Consider the following 20,920-nt stretch of genomic DNA (forward strand, 5'->3'; position numbering starts at 1 on the left):
AAACTGATCACTGAAAAAAGATAGCTTCATATTAAAACCTTAAATAAAAAAAGAACGTAAAACGTGACTTTTTTCTTAGCCATTCAGAGATGTCTTTCTGCTGTATGAGATTTTGTTCAGTGAAATGGAACCATTCCTTAAACAGTTATGGGCTGGCTTTATTTATCCAAGAATACTTGACCAAGTATAGGACATATTGGATACCCATGCCTAATTTCAACCAAAGAGCAAAACATAATGCTCTAAGAGGAAGCTGAAGCTGTCTGAATTGTATTTTTTATAAAATCTTACTTGGTGTGGGGCAAATCTAAAATGTCAGCTGAGTTATGTTTTAAAGTATTCTCCTGCAGCAATCAGTAAAAGATTTGCTGTTTTCCAATGAGAGAATGCAGCACTATGTGCAATGATAGCTGCATGCTTTAGTGCACAGGGAGTTCAGATGCTGGAATGGTAGGTGCTTTGTTCCACTTAGGTAGAATGAATTAGATTTACCGCTTCATTATAATTGGTATTAACCAATTAAAGCTCTGTCTGAAGATGGCAGTATTGTAAGTGTATAGGACCACACTCTGAACCTGTGATTTATCTTGTGAATATTTTTTCAGACTAAGAACGTTGTAATGTTTAAACTTAACTTCCGTTCCATTAAAATGTGGTGTACAAGGCTTTTACGGTATCTTTTGCAGTTGAGTTGATAGTCAGTCTACACAGTGGAAATCAGGGTTGTTGGGATTCTGCCTTCCCTTGCACTGGGACTAGCTCTCATCTTCTCTGCACTTAGCTGGTTGAGGGATCTGAACTGAACCAAACCAAATGTCTCTTCTGCTACCTTTGCTTTTTGTCTGATTTGGTTCCCTGCCTGTGCTGAGTACAGTGAGCTGGGAGTGCTTTGCCTGGCACGCCAGAGGGCCTAGCGTGCGTGATTCGGACAGTCAGACCTGATAGGTTTCTTTCAGCTGCTGCAGAGTTGCATCCTCAGTCCAGGTATTTTCTTTCCTGCTAAGATTATGCCAATACTTCTTCTTGAAACCACCAGAGGGAGTGATAAGCTCTCAGTAGTGTCCTCCCATTTTAGGAGAACTCTCAAGGCAGTGAATATAAAAAATAAAAGCGTACTCTAGTGAGGTGTGTCCCAAGTATATACAATGTCTGATAGGAAACTATTGGAGTAACTTTGTTTCTAGATCCTTTCTTGGTTTTGAGCTTTAAAAAAACCAAAAAACCAAACCTTAAAAAAAATCTTCCCTATGTAGAAGTTTTCATTCAGGAAATCTACAACAAAATTATGTATCTGTAGAATACATGATGGATGCACTGCTGGTCTTTACTTCCATTTCATTTGGACCAGCTAACCTGTATTGATGTGAAAACAAGTAGATTAATACTGATGGTTTCTAACATTCAGAAGACAACTCTGACACATTAGAGACTTAATTGAATGAGAGATCAGCAAAAAACATTATTTGAAGCTCTGACTGCTGTATTTTTAAATTACTTTAGTGAATAGCACTTTCTGTGACTGCTTCATGCTTTCCTTGTAGCTATATCTCAAATATGTAGCAGAGGAAGAATAATTTGTTGCTGTTAAGACTGATACTTCTCATTCCTATCTTTTTCCACTGATATCAGTAAGATTTCATTGTCTAACAGCTTCAGTGAAAATAGGGCTGGTCATAATCACATCAATATATTGTCTAGATGGAGTTGTTAAGACACTGTTGGAAAGAAGTGGATATTTCAGAAGATGACAGCAAGAGAATCTGTTCATGAGACACCAGTGATAGCTGTGTTTTTGTGACCTGGGAGAATGTAGTTTGAATATTTGGATGGTAAGAGAGAAGGGGTTGTATTAGACAAGACTACCTTTTGCAGACAAGGCTACAATGGCATGTAATTTATCATTTGAAAAACAGAAAGTGTGTGTGTGTGGTTAAAAACCAGAAGATGTTATGCATCTATCAGAAGACTGAGTATTTAGGGTGACCGAAATGTTTTCTTTTTTTCTTTATCTTAAAGAGTTTGTGTGTGTGCTACTAGAGCTTGCCACTATTGCCCAATTACACAACATTGGCAGAAAGTTACTGACAAATCTACCTGAGTCAGTGCTGGGAACAGCTGAAAGTTCAAGATATCACAATTTCAAGGTAGAAATGAGGTGGCTGTTTAGAATTGCCTATTTGAGGGGTTGAGTTTTTTCCCCCTGGAATTCTCTTGTCAGTGCTTCAAACATACTAAAGAAGAGATCCAGTAATTTAGCTGCAAGGTAGGCTAGTCTACAGGTTTGAGCACTGGTTATGGAGATAGGAATCCTGTTTTCTGATGTGGGCTCTTACCGCTTAAATGGCTATAAACATAACTTTTCTACTTTTCTAACTGTTGTAATGAAAGCAGGCAATACTATCTAGGAAGTAGACTTAGAAACCTGACTAAACATGACATTTGCATCTGTATGAAAAGCGGTATGATTCTGGGAAACTTTCTCACAGAGATATAATTTCATTTGTACAATTCTGCCTGCGGCTGGATTTTGTTATATGGACAATTTTCTAAGAGTAGGAGAGAAAGGAGGAAGATGTAAATCAGCATACTGCCAATTTTTAATATTTTCTAATTCCTTTCTTCACTTCTTTTTACTTTCTATAAAGGTGTGGACTGCGTCTTCTAAATATTTCTTCAAGGTATCTACAAAACTTCTTCAAGTGGGATATTATATTCTTATTTTTTGAAGGATTACTTTTTCAGATGTGTACTTGCACTTTTCAGGTGGTGTACTTGCTTTTGTGTGAGAACTAACGTATTTTGTAACAAGTTGCATCTCATTTAATCAGTCAATAAAACATTATACAAAAATGCTTTATTCTTTTCTCAGTTGCTTTGAATAACTAACTTTCTCCTTGCAATTCTTACTGTATTTGTTAATCCAGTGATCTGCTTTTTTTCTGTTTCAGTCAAAAGACAAAATGATGAGAGGATCACGCCGAGGGTGTGTTAGACTCAGGGTAAGTGTTGTTTTATTCGGTACTTAATGACTTACTGTGTATCGCATGGCCTAATGGAGAGAACTGCAAGGAGACTTTTGAGGTTTGGGCTCTATTCCTGGCTCTGCAAAATACTGAAATAGTGAAAGTATTTAAAGAAAGGAAACATTGGAGGTCAAGTGACATGCTGGTCTAATTACATTCTGTAATTTTATATACTGTATAAAATCATTATACATTTTATATGTTGTATAAACAACCATTATATGACAGAGTAAGATGGGTTAGTAGTAGCACACTATGAAAAAGTTGCTCTTTGCAGTTCTCATTTCTTTGTGTGTGGAGATATATATGTATATACATATATGTTCTGTACCTACAGAAGTCATTGCAAAACTGCTTCCTTCTGTCCTTCTGATTTGCCTTTATTCTCTTACTGTGTCCTCCATTCTGCCAGTTTGGACACTCTTTAGGCCTGCCACTTGATTGTGCTTGAGCTTAGTGAAACAAAGGAGGACTGGAAAGGGAAGGAAGAAAACAGCAGGCAAAGTTTTTGAAATGTCAGCTGGGGGGGTACAAATTGGGGAAACAGAGATAAGAAGATGCAGAGTGGGAAAGCTGAGTGTTACCTGTTTGACGCACTCTGGCTTGGGACATTTAACCTTGAGTGCTGCTGTTGTAGCTTGATATGACAGTACTGAAGTGAGGTGGGAGTGCTGTGATGTCCTTGCATATGCCCAGTTTCTACCCTGTGGTCATGCACGTACCAAAAGTATTTCCTGCACAAGTCCTTTTTCTATATTTTTTCCCATTCCTCATAGAATCTCTGGTTCCAATATGCAGCAGTCTTGTGAAGAGCTGGTGTAAATAGGGGGAAGGGATCTGAAGGATAATGGGTATGAATGGGAGCATTTTGTGTCTTGAAGTAAGAGAAGTATAGGGAAGGTGATCCGTGGTCTGACACACAATGTGATGAATGTTGCAGCAGAACTCCGCTTCTTCCAGTTATTCCTTCCTTCTGTTGTTACTCCTTTCTAGTCTTTCTGTGTGCCTAATAAAGGGGTACCTATAGCCTTTTGAGACTCATACAGAGAATCTCCATTCACTTGGATTCCAGATGACTTTTTTTTCACACTTTCCCTTGTTTAATGTATTGATATCTCAATTTAGAGTTTCTTTAAGGGTAATGTAAACTCAAACCACTGTCTAGAACATGACATTCCCAAAGATTCATGAGGATGTTTTTTGCATTGTGCAGAAAAATTTAGTCTGAAAAACCATGCCTGCTTTAATAGTGTTTTGAGCCTGTCAATGTGGAGGTTGGCCTCAGCCTGTCAGTTTAGGAAATATTAAAAGTGAACAATCTGTTCAATATTGCATGATCTATCTTTATATGGATTTAACATAAAACAATCCCTTTTTCTTCCCCCATCTGCCACTCTCCCACCCCAAATTACTCTTTGGAGTTTTCTGAAGATTTGCTGACTCCCCCATCCTTTATCTGAAGCGTGTGGGGGTTTTTTGTGAGGCAGGAAGGAATCTTTCTTTTTTCTGCTTTTGTAAAGCAGCTCTTCTGGCAGATGACAGTGATACTGATAGCTGAACAGATGGGCTTCCGCAGTCTGAAATTCTATCAAAGAGGTTTTCTGTTTAGAGTAATTGTTGATTTGTAACTGTAGGTGTGAACATAAACAAACATGTAATTTAAGCAATTTAGCTAAAATACTTCCTTTTTTCTTGAATGGATTTTAAAAGCTTGTTCCTCACCTTTTTGCTCTCGATACAGGTTTCACAGGCCTGAAGTTTCATCTTCAAATTCTTCTGTTGACTGTCATAGTGTACTTAGGAAGGTGTGTTCATAGAGGAATCTATGTCATCCGTACTATGTTTTAAGTCCTGCTTAAGTTTTCTGGAATACACCTTAAACTTTCACACTCCAGTTTTTCTTTTACTTGTTCACATGTATTATCTGCGTGACAACAGAATCATCTTCTACGCTTATGCTCAGATCCTTTGCCTCAGCATTGCAATTAGAGCGTGTGCATTTTATGCAGCTTTGTGCTGAGATCACAGAGAGTGATGTGCTCTTCCTCCTCCTCAATTTCCTCCCACCACATAGGATGGAGGCAGGATTTAGCTGTCCTAGTCTGACCTTTTTAGCCTTAGGTTAGTTTTACCTATATTCTCTGGGGAGAATGTCTTGGTCATGTTCTTGGTGTCTGACTTACAGATTTTTGATATAGCTGTGGAGGAGAATGATATTGTACAACTTGCAGTGATCTTCTGATTTATTGCGTAGCAAAACGTGTACTTAAAGTGCCAGACATTTTTTATCTATTGGTATATTTAAACAAAAAAATAATTCTGCCAAAATGAATCTGGCCCATCATGTCATGTCACTGGCATGCTGCATGATTACCAGATAATCTTTGAATGTAATGGCTAGTCATCTGGTTGTTGTTATGTCCTGGCACTAAAAGTATTCAGAATTATACTGGATTGGGTACACTTTTTAGGTGCCTCTTTTATAGTGATCACAGAGCTGTCCTTGAAAAGCCTATATGGAAGATAGTCGTTCGGAGAAGTGGTACAATTTTGGCAGTGGAGGGAAGAAAAAAACATGTGGAGCTATTCTTTCCTGCTATATAGCCTTGAATTACAGATGGTTGGTGCTATTCTTAAACAGGACCTGTTCCTTCCACTCTGTCTTGTGGTGCCTGTGATAGTCCCAGCCACACATGAGCTGGTACCATTGGCCAGAAGCCTCATATAGGGGCTATGAAGAATGTGTGTGAATAAGATTGATTCAGATCCCTCTGCCTCTAAGACTGTAACAAAACAATTCTTGTGTTTTGGCTGGCCTGATGTATACCTGAACCCCTACCCTGCAGTTGCTGTATGATACTTGGCTGAATGAAATGAAATACTTGTTGGAATTGACTCACAGGTGCTTGTACTACTGTTACTTGATGTTCACTCTGACAGTAAGGGCAGAATTTACTCTTTAAATATGCGCACCTTCCAGTGATGTCTGTCTGTTTTGTGGGAGGGGGAAGGATAAAACAGATCCTGATGCTGTGCCTCCTGGAGAAGAAGAGAAACTGAGTAAATCCACTGGTGATTTTTGAACTAAATGTTATAATTTGTTGGAGTTGACAGAGGCCTGGAATGGGTTTTTTTTCCGTGTCTTCTCCTGGGTGAAACTGTGTTGTTTATTAAGTGTTTGGGGGGGTAGGAGTGAAGATGTGGATAGATTTGTAAATAGCTAAGCACAGATGGCCTTTAACTCTATAAATTATTTGCATTTCCTTCTAATAATTCATGAGGGATTAGAAGACAAAGCTAGCTGCTTTTGATATATCCTGATGACTTATTGTTAATATTTACTTAGGGACTGAAAATTAGATCATGCAGTGTACCAGTGACATGATGGACCAAATTCGTTCTGCTAGAATGATTTATTTTTTTTTATAGACTAGTAGATAAAATCAGGTCAAGAGCTTCTCTTTGTAGAATGTCTATGAATTAGTATTTTTATACATGGAAAGTACTTATAAAATATTGCTCCCTATTCTTCTTTAAAATATAAGTTGGAGTGTAGTAGAAAACTGTTTACTATAATGATGCTGCAGCATAAAGCCACCTCCTTTACAAAAATAAAAGATGCATATTATTATCATCTAGAAAATCACAGTTTTACAAATAATTACTGTTTTTTTCTGCAACTAAAAATTTATTATTTTAAAGAACTGACTTGCATCCTATGACTAAATAGAGAATCTTTCTGTTCTTTACTGTATTCAGTTTGCTTCTAATTTGTCAATGCTTTTTAAATTCCAGTGGTGTAGTGATAGAGTGTATGCTGCTGATGTCACTGCTTGCCTTATCAGGATTTTGTTCTTTGTTTCACAGGGAGCTGTGATTGGTATAGACGATGAGGACGACAGCACCTTCACAATAACTGTTGATCAGAAAACCTTCCATTTTCAGGGTGAGCTGAAAGAAGAGATTGTTTTTTCTTATAATAGATTCCACTTGTATTTGATGGATGATTTTAAATGTTTGGCAACAGAACAGCATGAATGAGCACACTGAGAACATTCTGGATCCAGGGGTGCTGCAGGTTAGGCAGGGATTTACATCTGCAGTGGATACATATGTGCTACAAAGAGACTGTAGCTCTGGCAGGATTTGGAGATTAAAAACGTAAAGAATAAATCACTCAAGGGGAGAAAGTAATGGTCTTCTGATTATGGGTTTCGCTTACAAAATGTTTCTGATCTTCGTTATCAAGATACAATTATGCATTTCTGTATGAAGAGAATCAAGACTGGTCTGAAGGTTGCAATTTGTATCTAAATAGAACTTAATGCTCAATTATGAGGAGACTAGAGGCAACATTTGGCTTAAAGGTGGAGCTTTGCTTCAAGATTTACCAGCTTGCATTCATTTCATCTACATTTCTGTGTCTTGTCTGCCAGTCACCATTTCTCTGCTATTATCCTTTTATTCACATTTACTAACACCAATGCCATCTGCCACTGCTATGTTTCGTCATTGCATGCTATGGTTCACCGGTAGAAAGGGTAAGGTACTATATAATTGTTATGTACTCCTTAAATTATTTTATCTGCAGCAGTAGGACTAAATACTGTGATAATATTGACTAGAGAACTTCTCTTTTCTGAATGTTAAAATCCTAGGGAAGTGTGATAAAAATATTTTTCAACTAACATTTGTTAGTCCTTTTGCTTTTCCTCTAAAATGTAGTGACTAAATCATTTAATTGCTTTGCATAGAGCTGGAAACTGTTAATATCGAAGAAGCACATTTGCATTTAAGCAGTCATATTAATTTATATAAACTAGAATAATTCTGTAAGCTGTATTGTACTGTACATATTTTTAAATCAGTGATTTGGAAATGGGAGTTATCATTAATACTGCTGTGTTTGTAAGAATATTTCTAATGATAAATATTAATTGCACACCGTATTGTCACTGGCATCTGTATTCCTTGTGCTACAGTTCTTCCTAAATGCTGCTGCTGTACTCTGGCTTTTCACTGCATTAAGCCTCATAAACATACCTTCATAATGCTGAGCTCACAGTAATACTTAAATCTACTGTTCCCAAGGATAACTGATAAAATGCAAGCTAATTGCTAATGCAGTAATGGAATGCCGTACTATGGCAGTCTTTCAGTACTATGAAGCAAAATACTGCTGAATATTTGAGAACTTGATACAGGTAAATCTAGAAATCTCTCATCTTTAGTTACTAAGATATACCTTTTTAAATATGTCTTATTTGCAGTGATTTCTTATATGCTATGTTCTCTTTTGGGTAGTCAGATGTCTTAAAAGAAGACTGATAGTATTTGACACAAGTAATGTTCTGCTTTAAGTAACATTGATAATTTTTGAACATCAGTTTTGTCACAAAACATCTCATGCCTTGTCATCTCAATTTGTGTGCATTTCATATCAGGTCAGGATTTGCGTATGCTCCTTTAGTGTAGAACTAAGATCTTGTACACTATTTTCTGTTTTAAGCTTTTTCTGTTAGCATATTATAAAGATAACATGTCTGATAACCAGCAAATTGTAACGATACAAGCATAGCATTAATATATGTGGCTGTAATGCGACAATGTAAAAAGACAGGTGAGATATTAGTGCCAGGATATTTCAGTATAAAACAGCTCTGTGGAACTATATCTGTAGTTCTTACAGTCACTGTAAATGTATTCTCACCTCATGCAACCCTTATGTCATATATATATATAAAATGTTTGTTCATTATATGAATTTAATTCAGTATTACACAGGCTTTAAATTACGTGAAATATAGGTCACTATCAGTCATGAATGGTGAATGGGTAATAATGTAAATACTACAAAATGTATTCTTAGACCACATAGGATATGTAGAGCAGATTCTGGGAATAATCCAAGAAAACATACAGTATTCCTAACAATTTCTTTCTCAAATTTTTTTGTACATGATCCAGATAGAGCTTTTGTTCTGTGAGGTAGTCGTAGCTGTAAATAGATTCACCCTTTATAAAAGAAGTCTTGTATAAGAGAAAACTGCTGCAGAAATGGCAACTTTTTTAAAGATACAGTCTCTTCCTTCCTTCCTTCTTACTGCCTGCCTTCATTCTCAAAGACAGCCAGAGATCCAAACAACCTGCAGCCTAGTTGGGAAAATGGCAGAACTTTAAAAATACCAAGATTTCAAAGATCTGCTGACCTGTGCCTAAGTTAGGGTCCCATCTGCAGTGGAAAGGTTTCTCTTTCAGGCCCCAAAAGAAACATGTTTTCATGTACTCAGACTTTAAGTACTGATTGTTGAAGACTTGAATCTTCTTTGGCCTCAGTGAAATTTTGCTGGCAGGCAGTGATAAACTTTGAATTGGGAAAAGAAGGAAAAACTTCATACTGGATTCACTAATTATTTCTTAATGTCAGTTGCTCAAGAGTGCACATCTGTCTAACACTCTAGAGATGTAAGTAATGAGACGAAGGGTAAATAAGTCATTTAAAGACATCTGATCAACTTCTCACAGGGATGTTGTTCCCATATGTGTGTGTATGTGTATAACTGAATTTCTGAAGTCCTAAGCCTTCAGCATCTCCTACTAAGATTTGCCTGTCACTGGATCTTGGTAAATTGTGAGTCTTTCCAGTGTGTAGTTCATATTTTGTTGCTGCCTGTGACAGTCTCCCTCTATTCTGTTTGTAACTGTGCTTTCTAGTGGCCATCCCTGTATTGAACATTAGTAAAAGTTTAAAAGTTCTTATTACAAAGAAAATGTAGTCATTGAATGACGACTGTGTATATATCAAATGGTATCCATATACTTAGTATCTGGGTATAAAGGAAAGAAGTGAGTTGAATAAATATGGGCAATAAAACAAACAGGATGTTTTGGTTTACTGTCAGCTTAACTTTAGCTCTGCCAGAGTGCCCAGCAGATTTTTCCCCTTTATTTTATTGTTACGTACAGCTGTATTCACACTGGAGGAGGAAGGGAGGGGTAGGATGTCCACAGAAATTTTAAAATAGATTTAAAAGTAATGTATTTCATCTCCCAATTGGTCCTTGTTTGGTCATACCGTATATCCAGTTTCATGGCTTGATTCTAAGGCTTCTGAATTAGGTAGATCTCAAAGCACTCCCTCATGGGTTTGTTCAGATTAGATGTAAAAATCCGTTCAAGTTGCTGCAAGACATTTGGGATAATAGTCTTAGTCTAATGTACCTTCCTGTCAGGAAGCTCACTTTTGATAATATATTTTTTCTTGCTGTAATACATGTCCCTGTTCTAAATGTTCTATAACCTTCAAACACTGTGGGTTGGGTTTTTTTGTTGGTTTTTTTTTTTCTTCTTTTAACATCTTCATATCATCACCTAGCTATAAGCTCTTTCCATTTGGAAAGTCAGTTCTATCGTTTGTATCACTTAGCTGCTCTTTCTGCTCACTAGGATGCTCCTGGCTTAAATTCAAGAGTGGGAACATGATGTTCAAGACAGTCCAGCAAGGGTATTGTTGCCTTCTTGATATTTGAATTGCTGTCTAACCTGAAGCAATAATGGCTTTTATTTGGACTGAAATACTTCACTAAACACATGCAGAAACAAGAATTCAGATTTTTAAACTCCTACCTGAAAACCCAGCTCTCCAGCTCTTATTTTTACAGCCTGCAGCACAGTTCCTTGGAAGGCAAATCAGTCTTGTCTCCACTGTTTTGTGTAATAAAGGATTGAAAGATTGGAAGCAGTCCAGTGCATTGATCTGAGATGATTTTGCTTTAGCTTTTGTCTTTCCTTTCCTATTCCTGCCACAAAAGTATCTGAGAAATGAAGCATGAATGTTGCTGTGCAATTTATTCTCCTATTACATGAAAGCTGTCAGCTGGTAAAGGTAGATTTCTCCTTTTTCCCCATCCTGCCCCAGTTTCTAGCTTAATTTGTGTCTGCCTACCGTCCCAGCTGAGAAAAGAGGGAGATACGCGCAGCAAGAGGTTGCCTTAGTGTTACAAAAGCAGGGAATTTTTGTTACTGTGGGACACAGCTATTACTAAGGGTGTAGTGGGGTCCACAAAGGCCTTAGTTGCTGAGAAGTATCAGAATTTGAGATTTTAAGTATTTGTTGTAAGTATCAAAATTAAGTACAGTGGTTTTAGACCTGCGTTTCACTGCTACTTGGGGAAATAGTCAATATTTATAGTCTTCTATAAAACCTTAACATTGTCCACCAAATAGATGGCAGGAAACTGATTGCCCTTGTGATATAAAGAGGCACTTTAATCTATCAGATTACCCAATTTAAATAACAATTCAGAAATTGCAGCCTTTTTCCCCAAAAGTTTTGAGAGCTTTTCTAATTTGATATTGAAAAATGCCTAGAAAGATATTTTGGTGTGAAATCTTGGTCTGTGCTGGTTTCCTCAATGATGTTTATAACTGCTGTGACTGCATCGTTTGTCCTAAGCTAACATTTTGGAGGGTCTTTTGGGGTTCTGGTGATGCTGAAACAGTGAATTCCTCTATGCTATGCGCAATGGTGCTTTTATATTGCAGAGGTGGGTGAGCAGCTATGTTAAGAGTAAAGCTTCCAGGCTTGTCTCTTCATACATTTACATCAGAGCTGAGCTACCTGTCCTCCTCCCTTTAACTGATCAGATCTGTGCTCCACAAAGTTCTGGGCTGCATCTCATCCTCTCCTGATTGTCAAAACTGCAAAAATTCCTCTGCAAACCAGAACTAGGTTTAGCTTTTGCAGTATGATTCTTCTGTCTTCCTCTCTCTTCCACCTACCTCCTTTTTGCTATTAATGTATTATATTAATATTGTGAGTAGTTGGAACTTGTGACCAGAGTGCAGGGAATGGTGCGTGGTTGTGCTTTTACTGTTTCATTCAGTTCCTTCTTGCACCCGCGGCGTACTGTATTATAATTGTCTATTTTCTAATCATACCATAAGTATGGCAGTTTTAATGGGGCTATCTGCACTCAATTTTTATGGTCATATATAAACACCTCTTAGTTTTCCATTTCTTAAGGTTGAAGTAGCAGATTTCAAAATGTATGTTAAACTTGAGGGTAGCAAAGAAAATAATACCTTGAAACAGTATCTGTGTGATGTGTCCAGTTGTCTTCTTTTTTCCTTCCTCTGGAAGAAATAGTATATTTATTGCTTGTTACTTTTGGCATCAGTACAAATCTATTATCTCAACTGTATATATGTTAGATGGCAACTATTTTAGAAGGGGAGAAATTGTCAGAAAAGGTCTCACTGTGAGGACAGGAGGGATACTGAGAAGTTCAACACTCTTTTCCTTCTGTTTTAACAAGAAACTCCAAGTAGCAATAAACTTGAGTTTGACCTGTTAAATTGAGAACTATATTATTGGCTAAGGAAAATTGTTATATTTTTGTTCTTCTATTTTGATTTTTTTTTTAGTTCAAGCCAAAATATGGTTTCTACCTTGAGCTAGTTGTTTCTGGGCTAGTTCAGTGTGATCTGCAATGGCTTTTAAATGCAAACATACCTTGAAAGCCATTTCCACTGAATATAGTATACATAATATTTTTCAGTGTTACTATTATTAATATTTAAATATTGACATTCTCTAGTGAAAACCCAGATACTTGCAGATTGTCCCACATTCAGAAACGTTTAATTATGAAATTATACGTTGAGTATGAATTCCCAGAGAGAACTAATAGCATCTTGATCATGTATTTCCTCTGTCACACAAGTTTCCACCTGAAGGTATGTTTATGGGCTGATTATAAAGCTTGCTAAAAAAGCTTTTGAGCTTAGGTAACAGTAAAACAGCAGTTTAGTTGGTTTCTCAAGATCACAGATTAATCTTACTAATACATTGTACACGGGAGACTATTTGATGCTTTTTCTTTGGACAAGATTAGATTTTCTCTTTCTGTCTTGTGACTGCACAGGAGTCTTCTGTAGGTACAGGGAGATCAGACTGGTCAAACACCCGCAGAACAAAAGGAGGGTTGATTTATATGTGTGGGTGGAGAATGGCATCAGGAGGAAGATTAGTAGAAGGGAGAATAATGATTGTGACAACTCCAAAATTATGATACAGAGGAAATAAGGTACTGAGACTATATTCAACCTACTGACAGATATGGGAGCTGCATGTGTTAGAAGGGTATTTGTTAGTAATGAAACTACTGTATTTTGGTAGGCTTTTATGAAACCCTGCTTCATCTTGCATGTTTTTCCACAGTTTGAAAGGCCTTCAGTGACTTTAAAAAGCCATTTATTTAGCCACAGAACAGCCCTTTGATGTGTGACTTTTCCACCTTATTGGGCACTACTGATAAAATCTCTCTCCATCGACCTTGGTGGCAAAAATCCTATCGATCTCAATATAGTCAGAATTTCACCTCTATCATCTGATTATTTGTGTGTAAAGATACTACATTACTTCTGCACTTGGCTGAGAAAATACAGGAATTTTGCATAAAAATCAGTGGAAGTTTTGTCAGAATGAAGGCTGTATAATTGTCTCTATTGACTCTGTGGGTGTAATAGACTTTTTTTACTGAGTTCTGCCTGTAAGTAGGTCACAGTGAATGAAAATAAAATATGCACTTCACTTTGTGACAGTATGGTGTATTTATAAGTAATCTAGTGATTTTTTAAACTAATTCTTGAGGTTTTTCTTTCATCCTAATGCCCATGCAGATGCACAGAGGAAAAAAAAAAGCACCAATATGCTAATTCTGAGGTGACATGTTTTATATATTCTGTCTTCCAAGTGCTGCTGTGCATGACCTAGAAATGCTAGTGGTAAATGCTGTATTGTGGAGCAGAGTTGTTAAACTTGTTTATATCTAATCTTTAGATGCTATCAAGCTTAGGCTAGAAAAAGTAATCTGTTTTATGCTGTACTTTAACATTTGGTATACGTTATATAAACACATATAATCTCTTCACAACAAAGTAAATATTATAGGAACTCTAAATTACAAAATTTATTCTCTATTTGGGAAACTAATAGAGGATGAGAGCATTTAATATAGTTGCATTTCATTTGCCTTCTTGTCCTCATAGAATAGAACTTTTCAAAATCCCTGCCGTATCTGACTTGGCAGTTTGGGAAATTCAGAGATAAGGGACTATTTTAGAAGTTGTAAAACGTCATCTTTCTGAATTACAGAAATTCCTCCATAGAAGCAGTGATCCTTGTCTTTAGTACTTTTTCATTCTGTAATTTTCTCCTTGGTGAACTAATTGCTTTTCTTTCTTTGTACCTCCTCTAGGAAAGAGTTAAGATTTTTTTTACCATAAAATGGATGTTAAAATACCTTATGAATAAGCTCAACCAGAGGGATTGCAAAAAATGCATGTCTTTAAAAATATTATTATCATATTAAAGCTCACTGTAATGCAATTACATACTTTTCAAGTGCGCTTCTCTGAACTAGTCATAGATAGGACTGTGATTGTGTTAAGTACCTTGTGGTTGCCTGAGACATACCTGAGATGTCACAATAAATTATACAGGTACCTTTCAAAGGATGCACTGTAGACACAGAGGAGTGAAAGGTTAAGCATGTGGGAACAAATTGCAATTTAGCTTATAAATACTAATTCTACTAGAAAAATGTAAAAAGAGCTCAACTGACATAATCATGGTACATTTGCAGTGTTTCAACCATTAATAATTCCAACTTCTTGCATACAGCGGTGAATATATAGCTCTGTGTGGATTTAGCTGGTTCCATGTGGAAATGTTCACTGTTAAATTGCAGTAAAAACTGAGTTAATGATTCTGGCACTTAAAATAGAGAAAAGCACAGGGACTGTTAGTGTTCTCTCAACTGCAGACAGCATTGATATTTTTGTGGATAGTTGATGGCCTAGTACAATTTGCATTTCAGCTGACATGGTAACTATTGCATTAACCCCTCAGACTAAGAACCACAATGAATATTCATGTAGTGTAGTGGGCTCTTCTATTTAATTTCTTTTTCTAATTAGTATAAAAAAAATTTGAATCACTTGTAAACAGCTGAAGTAACACCTTTATGTCTTTTAAGAGCCAGGTATTTCTCATGTAGATGTCTCGGTGTTTCTTATTTGTCTTTTGTAATACTGTTATTCTAGGGTCAGCCTAGGAAAAGGTAACTTGTTTCTCTCTCTTGCCCCCTGCCCTTCTTCTCTTTCTAGAAGTTTTGTGTCAGGAGGTACCAGATATCATTCCTCCATTTTTATATAAGCACAGACACTAGTGAAATTCCTTGGAGTAGATAATAATTGCCTTATCCCAAATATGTTGGTAGAAAGATTCTGGAGTAGCTTTCCCATAGGAATCAGCGGGGGGAGGGAGGAAATTAACTTTCAAATGGAGCCTGATCAAATCATGAAAAAAATTGGAGTGATTTCAGGGTACTCGAGACATAGGACTAATGAGCAAGGCGTTCTTGTCCCCTATCTGCTGAAGAAAGGCTCCAGCATTTGCTGATACACAGTGAATATTATGTAGTGTGCATCACAAACTTTTTAGCTGAAAAGATATTAGAGCTTTTTCTTCAGCCAAAGTTGCCCTCTTTAAATGAAAAATGGCTTGGATATCTAGCTTTCCCTACAGATGGGTGGATAATGATCTCTGACCATTGTGTGTAGATTTTTCCCATAAATTGTTTCTGAGTGTGTTGGCTAATCTCTTTTTTGAATGTTCCCATTGATTTTTTTTTCATCAGTGATCTTTTGGCAGCTGTTCAGTTCTAAATTGCTTTTACCATTAGGGAGCTTTTACTTGCACCTAATCTCACAGCAGCCATTTTGATTAGATTTAATACGACTTTTCTTGCAGCTTGCTTTACTAAAAACTGCATCCTACTGTTTCCTCCATGGTATTCTTAAAAGAGTGTATAGAGGAGAGCCAGGAGGATCTGCTGTTGATGATAGATGGTCTGAAAGTTAAACCAGTGTCCTGAACAGGCAGTGCTTTAAAGGTTACAATGCTGTGTGTTTCCGTGCAGTAAGCAGTCTTCTCATGGCGGTGTTCCTGGATTTATCACGGCCAAGACTTCGTCTTCGTAGCAGGGTTAATGAGATTCATGTGTTCTACCTAAGGATTGATCATGCTGTGCCATAAGTTTGCAATGTCTAGTATATGAGGAAAAAAATACAGCTTTTTTCCTTCTGCTGAACCCTGATAGAAAGAGCTATAAAAGGCTATTAGAGGAATAGAAGCTTCAAAAGTTTAGTTTATTTATGAGCATGGGAAAGTCAGTTCAGTTTTTGAACTGTACTGATTGATTGGTTTCTAGGTCTTCCCTGTTGCTGTAAGCCTTCTCTGTTCTGTTAGTGGTTCATATACAAGTCTTAATGTGATAACCTTTATTAATGGTGTACTGTATGTTGACATTAGTATTTAATACAGTGACCTCTTTTTGCTGGCAATATGGAAGATCATAGGAAGTCTGTTGCAATACAAGGACTAATTCACTGGTCTGCAGCTTAATTGTTCCTTTTTTAGTTTAAATAACTGTGGGCAAAAAACTTGAACATGGGATTTTTGTGTCCTGTGAATTAGTAGCTTCTCAGTGACTTGTATCCCAGCTACCCAGTAAGATGTTCCTTGGGACTGGGAGATGGTTGATTAAAAAAAACACAGAAAAAACAGAAAACAAACTCGAGACACCTTACACACCTTGAAATATGTTAACCACTACCACTTTGAACACACCGTTGAAAAGTTGAAGCATTAATACATTTGAAGTACTGATAGATTAATGACACAGGTAACTTCGTGTTTACTGTTCAGTGGTGACTGGTGTAGGAAGCATAAGCTTGGTTGATATGTCTGTCAGGACGAGGCAAAGGGGCCTGTTCTTAGTAAGCAGAACTGAAGAAGCTAATAAGCATTAAAATTACTGTCAGAGGAAAATATACCTGATTCTAATTGACTAATTCAGTAATTGAAATTAGTGTTACAGTGTAAGCTATGCTGTGAAAAAAAGAAGAGGGGGTTTGTGTGTGCATGTGTGTATATTATGTGAAAAGAAAAATTATAATTTGCACACTGCAAAATGTATTTGGCTTAATGCAGTCATCTGGGCAGAGTTCATAGGGTTTCTGTCCCTTCATCCTGTCTAGTTTCACTGCGTTATAAACTTGTCCTCAGCATCTACTTCAGCTTTTCAATTAAATTATAGAGAACTAGCAGGAAGAACCCCTGTAAGTTAGAAGTTCTTTCTAATGAGTTTTTGAGAGTATTACAGATGGCAAAATCCAGCTTTTTAATACTTGCTGCAGTTCCTGCAAGAAAGTTATTTACCTGCTGTTCCAAGTAACATTTAATTACTTTAACTTCTTCCTACAGACTTCCTTTGTGCATATGAGAGCACTTTGGGTAGTCACTTTCCCTTATGTCTAGTTTTTATTTGTGCATGTTAATGGTATCATTATCAGAATACCTGTGGCAATTGATCACACTTTACTATTTTAAAAGAACAATGAATAGGGATTGACTTGTAGTATCGGGGAAAATATGTATTTTTAAAAAAGCTAGCTACATTGCAAACTAGGCTTTTACTTTTACCTTGCGTGTAATCGAAGTTTTGCCCCACTACTTTGTAAGGCCACCTCATCAGTTAGACTTGGAGCAAGTTTCTATATTAAAAAGACATTCTTACGTATTTCTCACAAACACATAAATTGTCAAGTCTTTCCTGATAGTTTTGTTAATTTGACATAATTAGTGTATATATACTGAAGTAAACAATGCCGTATGTTTATCTTGATATTGATAGGGTTTTCTCTGAGGAGTCTAGAAAAATCTACAGCTTCTTCCTCCTAAAGCTGGGGGGGGGGGCATGAGAGAGAGATTATTCTGTGGATTTCTGATTCTCCTTCCCTCATCCCTTCCTCTGGCCAGTGAAATGCCCTTTATAGGTATGGATGTGTGAAAAAAGTAATAAATAATTTCCTAAAGGAGGGTTTATTTAACATATTTGGAAGACCCGTGGTGGTTTTGAGTATGGATGGGTTTGAGGTGCAGAATTCCAAAGAATAGAAGCAATGGGAACATAAGGGTGAGAAAGGGAACATTGAAAACAAAGCATTTTGAGGCTGGAGAGTACATTCCAGTATAACAACTTACAGATATTTCCTCTGAACTCCATAACAAATAAGTCAGATAGGAATCTTAGTTCTCCAATGCATAATAGGTGCTAGCTCACTTAAGCTTTCCTTGCTTTTAGCAGGCTTCCTGTTTCTTTTAAATACTTTCCACTTGAATGAGGAACTAGAAACAATTGTCAATAACTATTTTAAATCTGTACATGGGCCAGTTTGTTTACAGTCTATTTAATGACTGGATTTTTCTCTTCTTTCTTCACCTGGAATCTACTGACTCTGCTCCTGTGGTTTTTAAACACTCTTAGAGCACAGCAAGGAACCCTTTCAAACTAGCAAAGTAAAGTTGGCATGTCTGTAATGGGGGTAAGGGGGAAGAAAAGCAGTATCAGGGGAAAAAAAGAAAAAAAAGGTGATGATAGTCCTTAGTCTGTTTCGATCTGTTCTTCATCCTCCTTCTCCAGCTCCTCTTCTCCTCCTTGTCCCACCAGTCCTGAAAGCCATCCACTGCCTCCTTTAATCATCACTTAATATATTGCTTTCTTAACTATCACCATCTGCAACTAAGAAGCATAATCATCTTTTGTCATTACTTCCTGACTTGGATTCTTAATTAAAACTGTATGGTGGTCTGTTGCAGAAGTATGAAAATCTTATTGTGTGTGTTGTCGTTAACATATGATTCAGGTTCTATTCAATTTTAGAGTAGGATTGTCTTGAGTTTAAAAAATGTTTATTATGTATTTCAGATTATTCTTTGTGCTTCATTATTCACACCAGTGACCTGTTAGAGCTGGTGTTTCTCCTGTCTTATGAATCCATACCTGAAAAGCTAACTTATTCAAAGTTACTATGTCCACACTGAAGTAGAATTACTGGATAATTTATTACAGGTTGAACAGCTTCTCATAACTAAGAAAATTAAAAAATGACTTAATGAATTGAGGAATGTCTGTGCAAGTGCTCTTCTTGTGTATGCCCCTAAAGATGGACAAGGGACAGATAATCATAAATAGCAATAATGCAGAACTCTTATATTTATCATATACTTATATTTAATTTTTTTTTAATTTAACATATATGGTAGAGAGTCATTAGTAAAATAAAATTTCTATCAAAGCATAAAAGCTTTTTGCATGCCTGATTATTTAAAACATCTCTCCAGTACTATACAGTAGATTAACACAATAATGTTACAGAGCTGTAATCACAGAAAAATAAACAGGATATTAAGACAACTGTGGAATTATGTCATTGGTGACTTAACAAAGATAGTATGGTTTAATTTCCATATATAGTGAGGACATCAGATCTGTTTGCTTATGGCTTTTAGTATGCTGCATGTAATTCAACAATGTCTTTTGAATAATTTTTCAGCTCGAGATGCTGATGAGAGAGAGAAGTGGATTCATGCTTTAGAGGACACCATTCTCCGCCATACCCTCCAGCTTCAGGCAAGTTTCACTTTCAATTTTAATTTGTTTTACTTTCTTTTTTTTCAAAGCAATGGAGTACAACAGCATGACTGCTAATATCAAACATATCTTGTATAACACCTGGCTGTTCTATGGCCTATACAATCAGATACAGTATGACATCAGTATAGGTACCTGAGATTAGGTTTGAGTCTTTCTGTTACTATTTTCATGTCTTACCATCATGAAAAGTCAGTATATGACTTCTTTTTATTAACTCTTACTTTTAATTGGTGGTTCCGGACTGATCATTGCACATTTAGTTCTTTTGTTTGTTTGTTTTTGTTAAACTGGGAGTTAGTCCTTTTTGGGTCAAGCAGAATGAGACATGTGGAAGCCTGTTGTGTACTTGTACACAACCTAATTTTGAAATTAAAATGAGACAGCAGCATTGAACCTCTTTCTGGATGACAAAAATGGTAAATAGCTTATGTTTGAATCTACTGTGTGAGCTGGATATTAGTAGTTTTCTGGTTCTGAAAACAGATGGTTGGACTGAGGATGGTTCTTAGCGCTAGTTATCTAAGACCAGTTTCTGGCAATGTTCTAGACTTGGACATGTCTATAAGGCTTGCTAATCCTTTATTTTTGCCTTGGAGAGAAACACAAACTCTTCATGAAAGGGATTTTCTCATACTGGGTTTGTACCACAAAGGTGTCTGATGACAGTGTAGAAACAGGTATTCATTATTTGTGTTGAGTAAAGGTTTGGTATGCTTTTGGAGTACAGCGAGAGAATTAGGTCTCTTTACAATTGACACTGTATAAAGAAAGATACATTAAAATCCCTAATATCACAGATAGAGAAGCAGGTTATAAAGACTGATTTAGATGACATTTGCCCAATCTAAAGTGTTAGAACAAGCCTCAATTTATCCCATCCAACTCCGGGCACTTGTGGTATCTCAGTCAATTTACTTTAATTTCCTGCTAAACAGTGGTTTTCAGCCTTTTTTGACTTACTGAAAACCACTACAAATTTTCTAGTGGATAGCAGATCCCTAGATAAAAATTCAAGTTTGACAATCAGCTTTGTATCCCTAGTAACATGTCATAAATGTTTTAGAAGTAATCTCTCCATCTGGACACAGTAGCTGCCCACAGACTGAAGAACTCTGCTCTGCAGTGGGTCTGAGGAGACAGAGATTATCTCGAGGACAACATACGGATTTAGAAGGGCTGAGCCTGCCTCCCAAGGGATGCCTCTTTCTCCATCCTCAGCTTGGAGAGAGAAAGTGAACAGGTTAACGTAAGCAGGACTATTTAGGGTCTGAAGTGAAGTAAAAGTAATCTGTGCAGTTTTCTCCACCTGGAAGACTTTTTATGGCTTGGAGA

The 20,920-nt window shown here is 36.7% G+C and overlaps 1 protein-coding gene across 4 annotated transcripts in view; it reads left to right on the plus strand.

The window, feature by feature from the left end:
* The window catches only part of OSBPL9 (oxysterol binding protein like 9), a 64,842-nt gene that overhangs the window by 7,169 nt on the left and 36,753 nt on the right, over nt 1–20,920 (plus strand). For 2 of the 4 annotated variants that reach the window (XM_052802216.1, XM_052802219.1), the window contains exons 2-4: nt 2,949–2,999; nt 6,891–6,969; nt 19,488–19,564. In XM_052802216.1, the coding sequence (XP_052658176.1) occupies nt 2,949–2,999; nt 6,891–6,969; nt 19,488–19,564 (207 nt within the window). Of the gene's footprint in view, nt 1–2,948; nt 3,000–6,890; nt 6,970–7,019; nt 7,391–7,546; nt 7,565–19,487; nt 19,565–20,920 lie in introns of those variants that run through there. The other 2 variants (XM_052802221.1, XM_052802220.1) reach the window with 2 other exon arrangements.

The sequence above is a fragment of the Harpia harpyja genome, chromosome 11, assembly GCF_026419915.1.
Source record: "Harpia harpyja isolate bHarHar1 chromosome 11, bHarHar1 primary haplotype, whole genome shotgun sequence".
Classification (NCBI taxonomy): domain Eukaryota; kingdom Metazoa; phylum Chordata; class Aves; order Accipitriformes; family Accipitridae; genus Harpia; species Harpia harpyja.